The 20,658-nt window shown below is 47.7% G+C and overlaps 1 protein-coding gene across 1 annotated transcript; it reads left to right on the forward strand.

Moving 5' to 3' along the window:
* Window positions 1-1,385: 1,385 nt before the first annotated feature.
* Window positions 1,386-19,399, forward strand: ATP5MF (ATP synthase membrane subunit f). Its single transcript, XM_007448894.1, has 6 exons — window positions 1,386-1,451; window positions 5,197-5,273; window positions 12,405-12,481; window positions 17,745-17,852; window positions 18,477-18,593; window positions 19,261-19,399. Exons 1-6 carry the CDS (start codon window positions 1,386-1,388, stop codon window positions 19,287-19,289), a joined length of 474 nt encoding a protein of 157 aa, XP_007448956.1. The 3' UTR covers window positions 19,290-19,399.
* Window positions 19,400-20,658: the final 1,259 nt, after the last annotated feature.

Below are 20,658 nucleotides of genomic sequence, written 5' to 3' on the forward strand. Positions count from 1 at the left end.
AGCACGGAGGATGCGAGTGAGGAGGGGGCCCCTTTGACCAAGCCAGAGCTGTGCTGGGGAGTGAACCCCAGGCAGGGTGAATGCACGAGATGCCAATGACTTCAGTCTCCAGAAACCGTGTTTGTTTACACCCATCACAGTGACCCTAGAAGTCAAATCGCTAAGGGGGGGTGGGTGAGTAAGGAGTTCTGCAAATGGATGGTGCGAGACCCTCGGTCTAATATGCTGCCCGTGGTTGCCCGAGAGAGACCAGAGTGGGCCGGGGAGTCACCGGGCGGGGCCTCTAGACACCAGCGCCGCCCAGGTGGCTGCCCAGCTGCAGCGCAGGGGAAACCACGGTGTGCGGCCAAACCACAGCCAATGCATAGGGCAGAATCAGCGAGAAAGATGACCGAATTGAGCTTGACTCTGGCCTAGCCAGGTGAAGAGACGTGAGGTGTCCCCTATGGCTGTCCTGTTTACTGACTCAGTTAAGAGCAGGCGAGGCTGGAGGGACTTTCCCTTCTTGCCCATCATCCTGGCTGCAGTGGTCCGGCTCCACCCACTGGGGACAGAGTGCCAGGTGCGTTCGGATGTGGAGGGACACCTGTCAAGGGGCACCGCAGGTTCCCAAGACCTCTCAGGGAGGATGGAAACTTCCCCTGAAGCAGAAAGGGACCAGTTTGCTTGACCTTGATTTTCAGCCTGAATAACGATGGATGGTGAACTCCCAGCCTCATGATCCTTCTGACTGTAGGGTTTTAAGCAGGGCTTGGAAAAGTTACCAGGGGGATGACTGGCTGGTCACCACTTTTGTGATCCTGGACCATAACTCTCCCTGTCATCATGAGGCACAATTCACCAACCCTTGCATCATCCACCCAGTAGGAATAGAAAACTTCAATCCAGAGACGTAAAGTCCAAGTTCATGGGTGATGGCAGAATAGACAACTGGAGTCCAGCTCTCCTGGCCCACGGTACAGCCCCATCTATCAATAATCCCAGGACAGCATTCCCAGTTTTTCAAAATGAAGTGAACTTTGCAGTCAGCAAACAACTGTGGAATCAAAGGCTCCGCCTGGTGTTAGCAACTCGGAAAATTTAGGACTGTGGTGATCAGCTTCCAGTGAATCCTTGAACTTTCCTCAGAGACAATCAGCTCAAGTGCAAAGACCTATTAGTAGCGGTGGATGGGAAGGCATAAATCTCATTCCCCAATAACAACTATTACCAATGTGCCTGAAATGCCAACTGAATTTCAGTCCAGAAAAGTTTTCAGCTTTTGACAGGTCTTTTTAAAAATGATTTTTAATGGGTCTTTATAAGCACATTCAGGGTGGAGGCCCCTGCACTTTACCACTTAGTAGGAGTGAATGAGACCCTCTCATCCCCCTCCCAGCGATAAGATGGAGCTGGAGGCTGGTGTCCACATCTACCCACGCCCACCCAGTAAAAGGAGCCCACATGTGGAGGTAGGTGCAGCTGTAGCCCATTGGGCGTCGCGGGATTATCAAGTTGTATGTGATATTCTGTAGGAAGCTTTGAGCCAGGTTGGAAGGTTGTCAAGGCAGTTTAGTGTGGGTTCCTAGAATATCCCTGTTCTGATAGTTTTCTGTGGAAGTTTTACCGTGGCCTAGGGTCTGTCTCTGGCTTAGTGTCACTTGACCTCATTTAGCACGTGTTCCCAAATTCACTAGTTGACTTTAATCACTTAATTCAAATGCAGAAATTCTGAAAGCTGGAAGCTCTGATATAACCTCAGGCTTCTCTCCATCAAAGGACTTTCTTCAACTACCCCATCCCTCAGCTGTAGGTTTAACACTGCAGAGTTTCTGAGAAAAGTCTGCCAGTCTGGGGCCAATCCAGTCCCTGACTTTTCCTAACACAGAAAACATTTCTAAGTGGAAACAATTTGGGAATCATTGATGTGGAGGCAGGCATTTTACTTGGGGGGCGGGGTGTGCTAAACAGATTATTCTGGTATCTTAGAGTTCATAGTTCAAACACTGGGGTGGAAAGGTAAGGACCAAGGCCTAGTAGGGAATGGTTTTGACCCCATCAAATTCTGAATTAAGGGCCCTGAAGACCACTAGTACACTGCTCTACCATACATGCAGATTTTTATAATAAGTCTTCATGTTAAATGAGGCACTCACTCTCCCAGCTGTTTCCCATTGGGATGCTCAACATAATATCACACACCTTATGACATCTTATGATCAAATGATTTCATTTGCCTCATCACCACTAAGAAGGGAACAAACATAAAGGAACACTGCAAGTGGCACCACTGTATTAAGAAATGTGGCACTGCCTTTACATCTGGGAGGGGAAGAAGCTGGGTGTGTCTTAGATGGATTGGTTTTGAGGAGGGGCTTGCAGAAATAAAAAGGTAAACATTTTTGTTAACACTTTTAAATTGACTCGACCTCTTGCTTATCCACGCAGATTTCTTGATGGAGAGCCCTTTGGGAATGAAGAGAGGGTTCAGAGGTCCAGGGTAAAACCTGGCTTTCAATTCTCATGAATTTATTAATTATTCACTCCACGGGGGCTGTATGATTGCAGTGGTCGCCAACGCTAGTAATTTTCAAGAGCAAACCCCACAACATTCCGTACTATCTCAGGGAGTAAGAGTCAATCCCTGAGTTTTCATGCTTCATTTCCTGCTGTCTTAGATCTCCTTCTTAGCAGTTATTCCTAAATCAGATCATCCCCAACATCATGGGCAATAAACATTAAAGGGCATTTTTCAAGGAAATGTTCTCCCCATCAATCTTTATTCTTGACACAGCACACCCAGCTGAAACTTCTGTCACCATCTATTTTTCGTTACCAAGCTCCACTCCAAGCTTAACTAAATAACTGTATTGCCTGTTGCCAAAATAGAAGTCAAATACAAAGTACAGAAACACCAACAAGCCAGAAAAAAGAAAAAAGTTGTGGAACGAAGGCCGATGAATGACAAACGGGGAGAAATATACACTTATCAAAACAAAGCCTTAATGAACAACTTAAGAAACTAAGGGGCTTGTTGAGGCTTGTTTACCGTCACCGGAGATACCACGCGCGCGGGGCGGGGCTTTCCGGGGGCGGGGCGTCCGGGGGTCCCGCCCAACGACTACCAGAACCTAAGCAGCCTTCCTGCTGGGTTTGTACGACCCCTGCTGCCGCCTGCCCCCTGGTGCTGGGGGAATCCTGGGTTCGATGCGCTGTCCGCTTCCAGCTAGCGGTGTGGTCCTGGAACAAGCCACCGTCTCTGAGCTCCAATAAATTCACCAATAAACTCTGGGACGTATCCTGACTCTCCTGGGCAGAGAATACGTAGGATGAAGGAGGGGAAGGACCCTCCGCCGCAGGGGTCCTGGAGGCACTGCTCCGGGATGACTTCCCCAAGGGAGTCAGGTGGGGGTGGGGGCAGGCACCACGCCCCACTGAGACGCGCCCCGAGCTTCAGTGGGGATTGGCCGGGTGGACGTGGGGTGGGCATAAAAGCCTGGTTGCCAGGGCCACAGACAGTATCTTGGAGCCCAGAGGAGCCTCCCTCGCTCCCGCCCCTTCCTTCCAGCAGCCCTTTAAAGATGACTCTACCGAGGTCACCACTCAGACCCGCAGCTCTTCTTCTGAGTCTCAGGCATAGACTCTGGTCTCCCATTTCTCACCCATGGCTACCTTCTCTCCCCTTGAGGAAGCTGAAGAAAAAAGCAGAGAAACACGGAGCTGAGCCTCGTTGGGTTCGGAAAGAAATACCCATATTTCGGTGCTGGTGGAGTTGTGGCAACAGTAAGCCACCACCAGAGTGAACACCGCGAGTTCAGTGATTCTCGCGTGATGGGAAATCTCCGAAAGCTTCAGCAACTCAGGCTGACAAGAGAAAGAGAAGTGAGTGTGGGAAGGTGTCGTGGGCAGTAAAATCTGTTTATAGAACACCAGAGGGCAGAAGAGAACCTCAGAAGGGAAGGATGCCAGGTATTTCTCAGAGCAGGTAGTTTTCAGTGTTGAAAAAGCTGCAGACCTCTTTCCAACCCAGAGGAGATGGGAGAGGTCAGGTGGGCAGGCGCTGGATGAACCTGGAGGAGGCTGAATCACGACAGGTGTTTACTGAATGGGGCGCCAGCCAGAGAGGAAGATGTAGGTAGAACCTTGCAACAAACCAGAGCTCGAGCGACCACCGTCATTGGGTTCTGGGTCTGCAGGAGGAGAAAAAGACCAGCGTGCTGAGCAGTTAGGCTTGCTGTTTTCTTCTCCATCAGAGCAGACAAACGAACATGTGAGTCCCCTCTAATGACTTCTCCACGGGGGAGTTGCCAGCACAAAGCTTGTCCCACCTGTGACATTAACACGTACCCCAACCAGACACTCAGGGAGCAGTGTGTCTTCCGTGGGGTGAGATCCACACTCCTTGTGCTCCGTGGCTCCCCTCTGAGCTGTGGGAGGCATCCTTCCAACTGTCCAGGTACTGAGGGTGAGAGGTTTCTGGCAATCTCTCAAAGAATCTGGGTAATGGTTCATTATAGTCTTCTTGCTTTGAACAGGCTCCTCCCCCCATTGTCTTGGCATCCCACCAGATCCAGCTACCCTGAAACTTCACATCTCTTTGCATGGGGACCTCCACAAAACATGAAAGGAGGAAGGACCTCCCCTGGTGTTTATCTTTTTTTTTTTTAAATAAATGTATTTATTTTATTTATTTATTTTTAGCTGCATTGGGTCTTTGCTGCGCGCGGGCTTTCTCTGCTTGCGGTGAGCTGGGGCTACTCTTCGTTGCAGCAGGCAGGCTTTTCATTGCGGTGGCTTCTCTTGTTGCACAGCATGGGCTCTAGGAGCGCGGGCTTCAGTAGCTGTGGCATGTGGGCTCAGTAGTTGTGGTGCACGGGCTTAGTTGCTCTGCAGCATGTGGGATCTTCCCGGACCAGGGCTCGAACCCATGTCCCCTGCATTGGCAGGCGGATTCTTAGCCACTGTGCCACCAGGGAAGTCCCTCCCCAGTGTTTAATAATGAAGATTTTGAAATCTAATGGATGGCTGAAAGAATTTGACAGTTGATACCTGTATCCCCCGAACATTCTATCATTAATATTTTAAGGTACTTACTTTATCACATATCCATCTATCCATCTCCCATCCATCAACCCATCTTATTTTTATCCACTTCAAAGAAAATTGCAGACATCAGTAAATTGGTACATCAGTATGCCGGTACCTGTGTCTGCTTAGACCCAGGGAGTCCCTTCCGTCCTGGCTGCCTCCACCCTGTTCCTGACCTGCGTGAAGAAGCTGCAGGAAGCCCCCAGGTGAAGGAGACTCAGGGCAGCCAAGGGCAGGCAGGTCGTATTGCTGGACAGCAAGAAAAAAATTCTTTTAATTTTTTCCCACAGGAATGGGATCAGAGAGCTGGGGGCAGATTGAGCTAGCCAATTAGCCACTCGTCAGGGCTTGCTTTAGACCCTCATCTCTCCTATCCCCTCCCAGGACTTCACTTCCAATTACAAAACCCAATGAGTTTTCCCCCCCAATTTTAAAAATTGAAGTATATTTGATTTCTAATATTGTGTTAGTTTCAGGTGTACTATATATATTCTTTTTCAGATTCTTTTCCATTATTGGTTATTACAACTATTGAATATAGTTCTCTGTGCTATACAGTAGGTCACTGTTTTTGATTTCATATATAGAGTGTGTATCTGTTAATCCCAAACTCCTAATTTAGCGCTCTTCCCTGCTTTCTCCTTTGGTGACCGTAAGATGATTTTCTATGTCTGTACGAAACTCAGTGGTTTTGAGAGACGATCTACAGAGACGAGTGTGAACTGTTTGCAACTTTCTAGTAACCAGTCACTTGATGAGACTGCTTTGGGGGGCGGGGATGGGGGTTAGAGTGGCTTGAGAACACAACGATGACATGTTTCTGCCCAGAGCCATTTCTCAGCGTCTCAGTCCTTAAAAACAAAAGCTGCCCTCCTGAGTGGATTAGTCTCTGAACTGCTCCTCTAAGGCTGAGATGCTTCGGCTGTGAATGATGCCCCTGGCACCTTCCTCAGCTCTGCCGTATGGGGCCACAGGTACGTCTAGGCTCCGTCTGCACTTCTCCTTGGACACGGATTCCTGCTTCTCCCAGGAGCTGCTGCCCATTCCTGGTGTCTGCAGTCCATCCCAGCATAGCCTCAGGTCTCTGTGCCCACAACCCCAGGCCACCCATCCAAGGGCCTCACCCCCTCGTGGACTTCCTTTCTTGAGGCTCCAGTGTCTCTGTCCATTTGAGCATCTACCTTGTCATTCTGGGTCACCTCATTTGCTCAGGTGAAGGTAGGGGGACAGGGCTGCGCTGAGGCTTGTTTACTGTCACCATGGAAACTGCCTGTGGAGTTGGGAAGGGGTGGGGTAATGCCAGGTAGTGCTTCTGCTGGCTTCCCTACTCAGGCTCGACCATGCGCCCTGGCCTCTCTGGAAATCTTCCAGCCCTGGGAGGAAGCGTGGCCCTGGGGAACACCGGATCTTCTCTTTTCCTCCGGACATCGTGATCACTGCTAGTTGCTGTCACTGAGCTGCTGCAATTTCTCTGGGAAATGTGGGACATCTCCCAGTTCTGCACAGGGGAGAGAGCAGGCAGGACCAGGAGACTAAGGCAAAAGCTGCAAGGGGCAGGATGTGGCAGGATAGGGCGCTGAGGGGCAGGGACAAGGACGGGGCAGTTCTAGAGGGCTTTCAACCGATGGAGTCAAGATGGGAGAGCGGGAACAGAGGGTCCCATGGTGATATGGCGGAAGGCTTGACCTCCGATTGGTCAGGTTTGGGGAGGGCAACGATAAAAGCACAGGTGCAGGCCAGATGATACTGGACAGAGAGGGTCTGGGCGCAGAGAGACTGGTCTCTGGCTCTGGGCCTTCTGCTGATCCCTTCCTTCCAGAAGCTCTGTAAAGCTGACCTTGCTAAGGAATCTGTTCTTACCTCAATCCCGTATCCCATTTTACAGGCCCAGACTCAGCTCTTGGCTTTCCTGCGCCCACTGTCCCCTCCTTCGCCTTGTCCGCCATCTCTGTCCAGGGCTGGGGCTGCTGCATCCCGCACTCACATCTCCGGGGTCCAGCCTGACTCAGAAACAGGCTTTCTGTCGGGGTAACACCTGCAGCTCCCGGCCTCCTGTGCATATCTGTCTGGGGCCACCAGGGGGATCTGCTGCGTCCTGGAAACCGGGCTGGGAATGGGGCGTTCAGGGAGATGATCCATTGTAGGGTTGAGACACTAGGTGTGTCGGTGCCTTGATGTGAAGCCCCGCAAGTAAGGGACAATCCCCTTTTCATGAGAGGAAGGTGTCCCAATGGTGACTTCTGAGCCGCTGGAGAATACTTAATGTTTGAGATTAAATGAACAAAAAACAGCTCAAAAGTCATCCAGTCTGTGACAGTCATTCTCTTTGCTTTTATAGACTTTGCAAATGTGTATTGTTTCATGCAATCATTTTATATTAAGTGATATTGTGCCATGTTAAAAAAAATCCAGTATTGTAGATAATTGTGAGTGAAGGAAATGAGGGTCACAGAGAGAGAGTAGAATAGGGAATGAGAAACTAGGTCTTAGAATAGTTTTGACAGGTGCAGAGAGGAAGCCTCCTGGATCCAGTGTTGACTAAGAATCATCAGAACGTCAGGGCATGGCTTAGAAGAGAGTTCCAGGCATCAGAGGTGTGGAAAGTGCAGATATTTCTGTTAAGGAAACCTGGTAAGATGGACTCAAGCTAATGGCTATGCTAGGGTGAGGGATGACTCTATCCTGTGCCAGAATTTCTTCAGGTTTTCCAGGAGTCTATTTTATTCTTAGGGACTTTACTCTCCTTAAAAAGAAGATATCAACTGGTTGAACGTTGGAACCGCAGTTTGTTCAAAATACCTCCATAAAGGCAAGAAGTTTTTACAACATTGTCAGAATATTAACAGAAGTCAAAGAAGAAAAAATCTTTTGGGGAAAAAAACATGCAAAAGGCTCTCCAAAGGAAGTCATTCCATATAATGAAGAATGGGACGAAAATGAGTAAAGACAAGGAGGTGAAGTTATATAAAGAAATAATTCAAGAACCAGGAAAAAAAAATACAGAGAACAGAGCCTTCCTACAAAAGCCAGGCAGGTAACTCAGTAAGAAAACCATGGCTTCTATGTTGCAACTCAACTTCTAGAGAGATGATACTGGCTACAGCCTGTGGCTGGTACTTGATGCATCTTTTTAAAGCCATTTTTAGAGCAGTTTTAGGTTTACAACAAACTTGAGAGGGGAGTACAGAGATTTGCAGTATAACTCCTCCCCCCACACGCATAGCCTCCCCCGTTATCAACATCACTCACCAGAATGGTACAGTTTTTACGAAGAATGAACCTACACTGACACATCATAAGCACCTAAAGTACATAGTTTATCTTCAAGTTCACTCGGTGTATATTGTATGGGTTGGGAGAAATGTATAATGACATATATCCATCATTATAATATCATACAGAGTACTTTCACTGCCCTTAAAATCCTGTGCTCTGCCTATTCATCTCTCCCCTCTCCCACCCATGGCAACCACTGATCTTTTTGTCTCCATAGTTTTGCCTTTTCCAGAATGCCATATGGTTGGAGTCACAGTATGTAGCCTTTTCAGATTGGCTTCTTTCCAATCTGCAAGAATATGCATTTAAGTTTCAGCCATGCATTTAAGTGTCTGCCATGTCTTTTCATAAGTCATATACATTTAATATGCATTTAAGTTTCCTCCATGTCTCTTTTTTTTTTAACATCTTTATTAGAGTATAAGTCCTCCATGTCTCTTCATAGCTTGATAGGTCATTTCTTCTTTTTTAAAAGTTGAATTATAGTTGATTTACAATGTTGTGTTAGTTTCTGGTATACAGCAAAATGATGCACTTATACATATATACACATATTCTTTTTCACATTCTTTTCCATTATGGTTAATTACAGGATATTGAATATAGTTCCCTGTGCTATACAGTAGGACCTTGTTGTTTATCTATTTTATATATAGTCATTTGTATCTACTAATCCAAAACTCCTAATTTATCCCTCCCCTACCCCTTTTGCCCTTTGGTAACCATAAGTTTATTTTCTATGTCTGTGTGTCTGTTTCTGTTTTGTAAATAAGTTCATTTATGGGAATTCCGTGGTGGTCCAGTGGTTAGGGCTCTGCACTTTCACTGCCAAGGGCCTGGGTTCCATCCCTGGTCAGGGAACCAAGATTCCAGAAGCCCCTTGGCATGGCCAAAAAAAAAAGTTCATTTGTGTCATATTTTAGATTCCACATAGAAGTGATATCATATGGTATTTGTCTTTCTCTTTCTGACTTCCTTCACTTAGTATGATAATCTCTAGGTCCATCCATGTTGCTGCAAATGGCATTCATTCTTTTTTATGCTTGAGTAGTATTGCATTGTGTATACATACCACATCTTCTTTATCCATTCACTTGTCAGTGGACATTTACATTGCTTCCATGTCTTGGATATTGTAAATTGTGTTGCAGTGAACATTGGGGTGCATGTATCTTTTTCTTTTTTAAAAAATATTTATTTATTTGGCTTTGTCGGGTCTTAGCTGCCACACACAGGATCCTCCTTGTGGCACGTGGGATCCTCCGTTGTGGCACGCAGGCTTAGTTGCCCCGTGGCATGTGGGATTTTAGATCCCCAACCAGGGATGGAACCTGTGTCCCCAGCACTGGAAGGCAGATTCTCAACCACTGAACCACCATGGAAGTCCCTGCATGTATCTTTTTCATGAGCTGTCTTTTCAATGGCAATCATCTCCTGATCATACCTGAATAATAATAAAACCTACATTTTAAAACATGGTCTAGCTTAATAGGTAGTCACTGGCCACATTAATAATCGAAATTAAATAACTTGGACTCAAAAGCCAGATGTTGCTGGTGGCTATTCAATTGTACAGTGCAGACACAGACCATTTCCACCACCACAGAACGCTGTATGGACAACGCTGGTCTAGTTGCTCCCATCTCAGAGATGGTCCTACCCTACCCACCCATCTTCTCCCAGGCCAGAAAACTGAATGTCCTTGACCCCTTCCCACGACCACCTATCAAAACCAGTCCGTGCCCAAGCCCCAAGGATCTGCCTCCTGAATGCGTTTGTCCACTGCTCTCCATTGCTTCCCTTCTGTAAACAAGCCTACCTGCTCCCTCTGCCTGCCACCTCACCCACACCCACGGGGCTCACTCCACACCCCCACCAGCCTTTGCCACCCTATTTACAACCACTGCCTTTCTTCCGCTGGCTCTCCCTATCCTTCCCAGCTTTCTTTTTCTCCACTCATCACCATCAGACCTAACGGAGAGGTCACGGCCATTTCCCAAATAGCTCTCACTTTCTCTTCTTTGGAGCCCTAGGTGGATTTTTACTTCTGGGCTCCTTGGGCGAGTGAAGCCACGTGACAATTCCGGCCTTTGAGTGTGCGCGGAAGTACCGGTGAGCCCCCCAGGCCTGGGTGTTGACAGGTCGGCTGAGTCTCTACCCTGAGCCAAGTGATTGAGATGGGGGCTGCTCACCAGCCTGAATCCCTGAGTGAGTACAATGAATAGAGTCCCTTGACTACCTGTGATGGGCAGTTAGGGTCAGTTCATAAAAAATAACCTGCAAAACAATTTTTTTTAAGTCCCTGGGATTTGGAGGGACTATTCTAAACCTGGCAGCCTGGTTATCATTCTAGTAAATGTAAATGTAAATCTGATCATGCCACTGTCTTTCCTAAACCCTCACTGCCTCCTTATTTCCCTCAGTAAAAACTCCACTCTTCACGTAGCATGCACAGCATTTTGTGTTCTGACCCTTGCTTGCCTCTCCATTTCTCATCTCAACCATCACTTTGTATTATTTTTATTTATTTTATTGTGATACAATATACCTACCCCTCATTAAGGAGTCCATGGCCCCCTGCTGTGCATACATGGATCTACTGCTGTGCTCTCACCTGTCTACACACCTGTCTCCTGCACAATACCAGGGATCCTAGAATGCAGAGACCATGTCTGATTGATTTCTGTGTCTCTAGCGCCCAGTACACAGCAATGTTGTGTTAATTAACTCCCCACCAAGTCACTTTCCTGAGGAAGCCATCAGTTCACTGGTCCAATTCCTACTACCCACTCAGATCTTTTTTATTTATTTATTTATTTATTTATTTATTTATTTATCTTTGGCTACGTTGGGTCTTCGTTGCTGTGTGTGGGCTTTCTCTAGTTGCAGAGATCGGGGGCTACTCTTTGCTGTGGTGCCTGGGCTTCTCATCACGGTGGGTCGGAGCATGGGCTCTAGGCACACGAGCTTCATTAGTTGTGGCACACAGGCTCAGTAGTTGTGGCTCGCGGGCTTAGTTGCTCCATGGCATGTGGGATCTTCCCGAACCAGGGATTGAACCCGTGTCCCCTGCATGGGCAAGCGGATTCTTAACCACTGTGCCACCAGGGAAGTCCCTCCACTCAGTTTTTTTTTGCGGTACGCGGGCCTCTCACTGCTGTGGCCTCTCCCGTTGCGGAGCAGAGGCTCCGGACGCGCAGGCTCAGCGGCCATGGCTCACGGGCCCAGTCGCTCCGCGGCATGTGGGATCTTCCCGGAGCGGGGCACGAACCCGTGTCCCCTGCATCGGCAGGGGGACTCTCAACCACTGCGCCACCAGGAAAGCCCCCTCTACTCAGTTCTTATTCCTTTATTTTGACATACATTGTTTCATTTAACTCCTACAGCAAGGTAAGCATTACATCCCTATTTTACAGAGGAGAAAACTGAGATTCAGGGTATCAAAGCATCTTGCCCAACTCAGAATTGCTTAACCAAGAATGTTTATTGTGGCCTTTCCAGAAAAAACGCAAAACGGTGGTGAGGCATCATTGTGCCCGGAAAAGAAGTGGCAGAAAGAAGAGCTGGAGCTGTGTACCCTAGGGTCTTGCTTATTTCTGTCCTTAGAGCGTAGCGCCAGAGCCTGGACACATTAGATACTCCTGAATCAAACCTATTTGGAGCCTAAGCCTGGACACTGGCTTTTCTTGCTGATTGGGGATTCCTTGAATCTTCTATCAAGCTCAGTTGGGAGGAAGGGTCTTAAGATGCTCCTGTCATCTTTCACAACAAATTTAACACGACAAAATAAGAAAGCTAGGATGCTCTTTCCTCACCTCCCTTTTATTATTTTTTTTGGGGGGGGAGTGTCCTTTCCAGTCTCTTTCCTCCCAGAACTGGGAGCCCAGGTTGAGCCCTACCACTTCCACTCCCACCCCTTCACCACCCCCCGGGTTCCCAACTGCGGGGTCGCGGTGCTTTGCCCTCCAGTTTCTTTGCCCTTCACCCCACGGCGCACCTGAAGTCCCAGCCTCGTACCAGTCGCGACCTGCTTCCCGTGAGCCTCTGCTCCCGGCCCCCAGGGCGCATGCTCCCTACCCAGCAGTCCTCGCGCGGCCCAGAGGAGCGGACAGCCAGGACTTCAAGATGGGGTCAATCGGTGAGTTTCCGGACCGGTTTAGGGCTACCAGGTTAAAGGCAGGAGTCGGGGTTCGGGGTCCAGTGCTCAGAGCCGCACTTGGAGGGGAGGGACCGAGTGCCGGAGCCACCTGCCCTTCGCTCAGGACCCTCACCGCGCCGGGCCCTTTGCCTAGGGCCCCACGCCGTCCAACCCTTCTAGCTCTCCCCGCCGCGCCTCCCGCCTGCCCAGGGTCCGCGCCACTCGGCTGTGGCGGGGAGGGCGACGGCAGCTCGGCGAGGCGCCTCGGGTCTTGAGAATGCCCTGTCTCGGGCCACCCCTCCTCTCCCCGCTGAGGAATAGCTGCTCTCAGCCCTGCCGCAACCCAGGCGCTTGTTTTGCACCTGAGCCCTCCGCGCAAATTCGAAGCTCAGATTAAGTTCCAAGAGGAGCTAATGCCTAGGATACTGCCTGACACCACGTCGGGTTTGACGCATGTATATATATGTTGAATAGCGTTAGAGAGGTGAAGTGACCTATTCAAGGTCACTACTAATGAGTGGGCTGAGCTGGGATTCAAACCTAGGTTTCTGGGGCCTCGTGGTAAACTGAGCTTTAATCACAAGGGTGACCTTATGACCAGCAGGCTTTACGATGACATGCATGTATAAATCGGACCGTCCACACTGATTTTTTTTTTTTTTTTTAAATACGGAAGCCACCATGTTTTAGCCCTGCATCCTCACCGTAGCCTTGTCAGGATCAGTGCTGGGAACGTTGATCCCATTTTAAAGATGAGGAAAATAACTGTTAGAGATGTGGTGTGGCTTGCCTGCTGTCACACAGCGTGATAGTGGCAGAATTTTTACTAATCTATGTGTGTCTTACCCCAGTTTCTATATTCTTATTTTCAGCCCGGAGAAATGAAAAGGGGATCAAAAAATATGAGAGTGATGCTTTTTTCCCATCTGTAAAAACGGGCATGAGAATATTTATCCAGGGTGGTTATGTTGTTTAAACAGACAACATGTGAAAAGGAAGCATTGAGACTTGGTATCTTATTTAAGCAGAGGGTTGTAGTGGAGATGGAGAGTGCTATGAACTAAGGGTTAAACAACTTAGTATATGTAAGGTGCTTGTAACACTGCCTGACCCACAGTTGAATGCTAGTCGTCCAGCTTTCCCTGCGTGACCTTTGGGTAAGGTCATGTCACACCTGGCCCATTCAGCATCACACAGGTGAAGGAACTGGAGTCCAAGTACTGATGATCTTTCAGATGGTGTCTGTTGCCAGAGCATAACACCACTAGTCCGATAGCAAATAAAGTGATGGAAATACCAATTAACAGTGATAGATGAGATCAGGGTTGACAAAGTATGGCCAATGGGCTGGATTTCATGTGGCCTGTTTTTGTATGCTGTGAGCTAAGAATAGTTTCTGTTTTTTAAAAAATTTGTTAAGGGACTTCCTTGGCCGTCCAGTGGTTAAGACTCCACCGCAGAGGGCACAGGTTCGATCCCTGGTCGGGGAACTAAGATCCCGTATGCTGCACGGCGCAGCCCAAAAACATAAAAATAAAAAAAAATAAAAAATAAAAATTTGTTAAAAAAAGACTATGTTACAGAGACCTTGTGTGGCCTGCAAAACCTAAAACTCTTCACTCTGGCCAACCCCAGAGTTGGATTTAGCACCCAGAAGACACTTGGCATTTCCATGTCTCTCCATATAGGTGGACAGTATGCTTCTTGAAGTCATAAAATCAAGCCAAGTAGTCACCTGCCCTCCCAAGAACCTGTGGTCCTTTCTCAGCCTTCACTGAAAATCTGTCATAAACAGGAACTGTGTGTGGGGAACTCCCTCCCACCTTTAGATAGCTCATAAGCAGAAAGACAGATAATAATAATTCCTATTTACATAGTACCTAGAGCTAAGTAACAAGGTGGGTACTATTCTTACCCTTATTTTACAAAGGAGGAAACAGAGCAGTATCTTGCCCAAGGGCACACAGCTTCAAAGTGGCAGTAAATCCAGAATACTCCATGGTAGAGTCTGCTCTGTTCATCAGCATACTCTACTAGTGTGAACCAGCCGCTGCAGAGGAGTGTTGGGGGAGGGTTTCAGTATGGCTGCCAAGGACTAAGGCCTTTGCCTTCCACTAAAAGAGAAACTTCAGAATAAGTGTAGGTGCATCTCTGATGAATCTGATGGTCTCTTGGAATTTTGTGATGGTGCTGTACTTGGCTCTCCTTAAGGCTAATGTGATTTTTTTTTCTGTGCTTATAAATTTCTTAGCTTTGGTTATGGAAATGCTGTTTTCTTCATAGTACAGAGATATAAATATGAAGAAAAATAAATTGTTGGCTTTTTTCTCCTGTGATGTACCAAGGCACTGTGTCAGCCCCTGAATGTGAGAATGAGAATATGTTTTCATAGTTTGTGTGAATGTGAAAAAATAGCTTCACTGGGCCTAGCAGTGACCTAAATACTTATTTTTTTGAGTCACCAGCCTTATACCAGTTGAAAATATTTTTAAAATTCGATGTTTCTCTTGCACATTTCCCCAACATAGTTCTATTTTTAAAATTATTTATTTACTTTTTGCTGCATTGGGTCTTTGTTGCTGCTTGCAGGCTTTCTCTAGTTGTGGCGAGCGGGGGCTACTCTTCGTTGTGGTGCGCGGGCTTCTCATTACGGTGGCCTCTCCCATTGTGGAGCACGGGCTCTAGGCACGCGGGCTTCAGCGGTTATGGCACGTGGGCTTCAGCAGTTGTGGCTCGCGGGTTCCAGCAGTTGTGGCACGCAGGCTCAGTAGTTGTGGCTCACGGGCTCTAGAGCGCAGGCTCAGTAGTTGTGGCACACGGGCTTTGTTGCTCCACGGCATGTGGGATCTTCCCTGACCAGAGCTTGAACCCATGTCCCCTGCATTGGCAGGCAGATTCTCAACCACTGGGCCACCAGGGAAGTCCCAACATCGTTCTATTTTTAAAAGCATTTTCAACCTTTTTATTATGGAAGACTTCAAATACAAAGAAAACAGAATAATGTAATGAATGCTTTGTATTCGTTACAGAGCATCAACAGTTAGCAGCATTCTGCCATTCTAGTTCCATCTGTCCCTTCATCGTCCCCTCCCTACCACATTGCCATATTTAAAGCCAGTTGATATTAGAATGACATATTTGTACTCCTCCCTGCATGCAAGAAGACTTTGAGAGTGTAGCAAAGGTAGCCACCATGTTCTTACTCAAGAGACGTGGTATAGTAATTCTTGGACTAAAAGCCTACTAATTCAAGTGATGACAAAACTGGGATGTAAGATGTGTACTTGTTAAACTTTTCTTGAAATAACACAGGCAGTGTTCTTACTCAAGAGACGTGGTATAGTAATTCTTGGACTAAAAGCCTACTAATTCAAGTGATGACAAAACTGGGATGTAAGATGTATACTTGTTAAAGTTTTCTTGAAATAACACAGGCAAGGTGACAGAGTAGGGTATAGGTCATTCTCAGATGACATTATTGTTTGGTGTTGAGCTCAGTATCATTGACACTTAATATTCCTGATTTGGAACATTCCTGAAATTCATTTGAGACTATCTCACATTTCAAAAGTATTACCAAACTAATCACAGTTTCTGTTCAAAAAAGAACTAAAGGGTGCAGTTAATCCCTGAAGCCCTATAAATGTCCTAAAGTTCAGTTATATGCCATTTCTTTCTCTGCCACCTCCCTTTTTTTTTCTTGGATGTTTCACATGGACCTTAAAGAGATTTCAACAGTAATAATAACAGCTTACAGTTCTGAGCATGTTCCAAATGCTTTTACATAGATTCTCCTTCAAACCTTGGAATAAGCCATTTCACAGAGGAGGAAACTGGAGCTCAGAGGTTACATAGGAAGGAAGTGCTGGTGCTTGAGATAAGGCGGGCAGGGCAGGAGGCCTTCTAGGAGATGACCATTAAGTTGAGATAGCCCTGTGATGATCCAGGGGCACTGCAGATACAAAGGCCCTCAGGTGAAAATAATCCTGTTGCATCTGAGAAACAGAAAAGGGTTTGGCTGAAGTGTGGTGAACCCAGGAGGATGAGTGGATTTGAGATGGCTGTCTTTCTCGATGGAATGCTGGCTTCTGAGCACAAGGCTGTCATCTGCAGTCAGTGCTGTACCCACAGTGCTTAGCAGGCTGCCTAGCACATGGTAGGTGCTCCATGTGTTTGGATAAGTCTAGATGAAAGGTTGGGGCCAGTTTGTTGGGGACAGGCCACCTGAACCATGACCCTAAAACCAGGTGTGCCTCCACCTGTCACTTGTGGCCTCTTGACAAGCAGTCATTCTGGTCCATCAAGGCCATGTGTCTCATTCTCCAGACAACCTGTAGCAGAGTAGAAGCTGCCATTAAGCCTGAAGGTCCTTGTCCTTGATAAGGGTTGGGAGACGTCGAGACCTGTGGGATTCCCCTCAGTGGACTCTTGAGGATGGTCCTTAAGGAGCCTGAGTCCCGGCATGCGGGATCTTAGTTGCAGCATACGGGATCTAGTTGCCTGACTAGGGATTGAACCTGGGCCCCCTGCATTTGGAGCACAGAGTCTTAGCCACTGGACCACCAGGGAAGTCCCCAAACAGCTTTTTAAAGTTGATCTTTTGGAAGAGGACAGGGGAAGAGAGATTCTCTCCTTGAGAGCATCTGGATATTCACAGGGCCAACCCCTCCCTGGCCCCCTTCCTATGTTACTCTTAAGCCCAGAGACGAATACAGTATGGCCTCAACCAGGAGCCGTTCCTGTCCCCAGATTCTCATTGGAAAATGATCTGTAGCCTGTTGGGTCTTTAGAGTGGTTTTTACTAAGTCATTTGACATCTGTGGTGTGAGGTAGGATGCTTGAGGTAGAAATCAGATTGGCTTCAGGAGCATGAAAGCCAGACCTAAGGTGGAACCCTGCCTCCATGGCCTGCATGCTGTGTGCCTTTGGCCAAGATGTGCCCAGCTTCTCTGTCTCCCCCACTCCTACTTATAAAGGCATCTGTCCTCTGCTCTACCTCTTCCTCATGGCCCTTAGTTCTCTTTTTACATAGTTATTCCCAGCAAGCTTTTATTCAAAATCCTGTTCTGCCATTATATAGACTCTGGCTTAAAATAGTATATCTGGTGTGACATGTTTATTTATAATATTGCTCATATGCAGCCTCTATTTAGTAATGTTACTGAATGCACCTTTATTGAATGGTTGAAATAAGTGACACAGAAGGTTGCTGTTTGTGTTATTGGGAGACCTTCCAGTGTGTTTTTTTGCACTTCCTTTTCAGTACCACTGAAGGACAAGAAGCTCCTGGAAGTCAAACTAGGGGAGCTGCCAAGCTGGATACTGATGCGGGATTTCACCCCTAAAGGCATTGCTGGAGCATTTCAAAGAGGTCAGAGCCTTATGGGCATGTGTAAATAAAAGCACATCTCTGCGTCTTCAGGGCAAACAGGTCATCTTTGCCCTGAATTACTTTGGCCAGTCCACGCCTTGTCTCAGACCAGTAAGTTATGTAGAGAAGGACAGGGCGAGATGTTAGCCCTCGCATTTCCATGTTTGATCGGTCCTATCAAAGGCTGGCTCTGAGATATTTCAGACAAGGAAATGTTTTCTATTGCTTGGAATCGGTACCAGTACCTCTGTCTTAAAGAAATGTCATAAGACTTAAGAGGAAAACGAGTTGGAAGCACAGGGGACATGAGTCTATAATGCTCATCTCCCTGCCAGGCAGAACTTTCAAGATGAGTATTTGAAATGGTCTATCCTTCAGGTCTGTGCATTTTAAAGTGCAGAGCAGTCCTGTGTCATCATGTCATCATCCTTTGGGAGCCTGCGTGGTTGCCAGCCTCCTCAGGGGCCCCCCGTCTTTTTGTTTTTCTCTATATAATTCTGGCTACCCTGTGGCTCTTTTGTGTACTGTTTCTTCCTGCCCCCAGGCCTTTCCTCAGCTTTGCCCTCCCCTATTAGAACGTGTAGAATGTGCCCTCAGAGGAGTGGCCTCCTCTCCGCTTTGCAGGTTACTACCGGTATTACAACAAGTACATCAACGTGAAGAAAGGGAGCATCGCTGGGCTTTCTATGGTGCTTGCAGCTTATGTGCTTTTCAACTACTGCCGTTCTTACAAGGAACTCAGTGAGTCTCTTCTGGGTTGGTTTGCCTTCATTGGGGCTTCCCATGACAGTGTGGTATTGGTTCACTTTCAACCTTAGAAGTCCATCACCCTGCAGACAAGCTGATGACTTGGAGGGACTTTTCAGAATATAGCGTATTTTAAATGCAAAAATTGTGGCAAATAGAAAGGAAAAATAAGATGAAGCTGGGGTAAAGGTAATACTTAGGCAGCATTCTATCAGCCACTGCAGGCTCTGCCAAAGGTTGGTGGAAAACTTGGCTTTATCTTCCTAGCAGCCAGTGTGAAGAGGGAAATAGGTTGAGTGCTACAGTCCAGTGCCTGTGTGGTGCTCTGGAAAAGTGTGGCTGTTCCTGATGCTGAGACATGAGAGGAGTTGGTCTGTTGGGAGATGTTTGGTGGCCGCTGAGTGGGCTTCATGGGCTGTTTCTGCCAGTGTCAAGCCGCCTGCCAGTCTGTGGCATCCAGAGCAGTGCTGGCCCTGAAGGGTGGGCGCTTGGGTGCTGTTTTTCTGAGTGGGTGTTCCCTCAGGGAAGGAAGAGGCTGGCCAGGTGGCAGATTAGCTGTAAATTCCACAAGTAGGTTCTGGGTCATCTCCTGAAAGGAATTCTCAGGATGGCTTCACCCCCACCTGTGAAGAAACTTACCATTTTGCCTTTCTAACTTCAGAACACGAGCGGCTACGCAAGTACCACTGAAGAGGGCGCACTCTGCATTCCTGACCATGACCGTTGCCTGGCACCCCTGAATCCTTTTATATCCTAGTGGAGAATTAACACCCAATAAAAGATGACTGGTATGCAGACTGCCTCACTGGTTCAGCCATTTCCCTGCCTTATAGGAGCTCCTGTTGCACAAGGTGGGGTGGGGTCATTCTGCAGCTCCTAGACAGCCCAGGGCTTTGAACCGTGGAGCTTCAAGATCTTGTCCCAGTGTGCTGGGGGGTCACCTAGAGCCTCCGCCAACAGTGCCGAGGTGTTTTCCTGCTCTGTGCCTCATTTTTGGCCTTTTGTCAGCTGACACTTTCACAATATAAAGCAGAAACCCTCGTTCCTAAAAACGCCCTCCCCTTCCCCATCTTTCTGCACCATCCTGGGGTATTGGGGTATCAGGGAATTGGGACGTGTGGGACTCCCTAGTCCTGGTAAGTAAGCTTCACTTGCAGGAAGCTCAATGGGATGATGGAGGCGGGAAGGGAAAGCACGGACCCTGATAGGAGCTCTCAACTGCTGTATCCAGCACCCTCTTTATCCTTCACCAAGGCCTTCAGTAATGTGATAATTAAGGTCAGAATCAGTTTCTTATTAGGGGGTCTGCGATAAGCATATATACTTCATGGAGTATAGGCTAATTATCTCCTGCAAGATGTGAATTTGAAGCAACAAGTATTCAACATCAGAAATAAAGGACACCTGCCAGGTGGCTGGCCCAAAGGCCAGGCTTCCATACTGTACAGGCTGCCAGTACAAAGGCCTTTTCTTCCTCTGACAGCATCACTTCCAGTGAGACACATTCACCAAAAGTGGAAAAGCGAGCACCAATGTCAAAGCTTTGTGCCAGGCAGCTAATGCAGCCAGTTGCAAGAATCCTCTTGGCATGGAGTCCCCGAAGTAATGAGACAGAGCTTAAAAAACAAGCTTTAATCAACTTCATAAAAATTGTTCTTGTAATTGAACTTGAATAGGCCCACTTGTCCAGCAGGTTGCAGGTGCCAGTTTCATATTTCCAGGCTCAGAGGCAGGGTCTTCTCTTCTAGGCCAAAGGTGTCTGACAGTACAGATGCTTGATGGGGCAGGAGGTAGGTGCACAGATGGACTGCAACGTCTATTTCAAGGGTGTTTGCAGCCCCAGCTTAAGGTATACCTTAAACACTGTTGAGCAAGTGCCCCAAGAAAATAAACCCAGAGGAAAAAGGCCATCACACTCAGAGCCCTACATGGTCCTCTCAACTGCTGCCACCCTGGAGCGGGACCGGCAGAGGCAACTCCACACTTGTTTGCTCTGAAGGGCTGTCTCGTTCAAATCACATGGATAGGCACGGCCTCTGATTCAGCAGGACAGGGCGGG

The sequence above is a fragment of the Lipotes vexillifer genome, unplaced genomic scaffold (assembly GCF_000442215.2).
Source record: "Lipotes vexillifer unplaced genomic scaffold, Lipotes_vexillifer_v1.1 scaffold778, whole genome shotgun sequence".
Lineage (NCBI taxonomy): Eukaryota > Metazoa > Chordata > Mammalia > Artiodactyla > Lipotidae > Lipotes > Lipotes vexillifer.

Coding starts and splice junctions, on each gene's coding strand:
- ATP5MF (XM_007448894.1), top strand. CDS start 1,386: ATGGAGCTGGAGGCTGGTGTCCACATCTACCCACGCCCACCCAGTAAA. Junction 1,452..5,196: donor AAAGGAGCCCACATGTGGAG/GTAGGTGCAGCT, acceptor GTGTCTGCTTAG/ACCCAGGGAGTCCCTTCCGT. Junction 5,274..12,404: donor AAGCTGCAGGAAGCCCCCAG/GTGAAGGAGACT, acceptor CCCGGCCCCCAG/GGCGCATGCTCCCTACCCAG.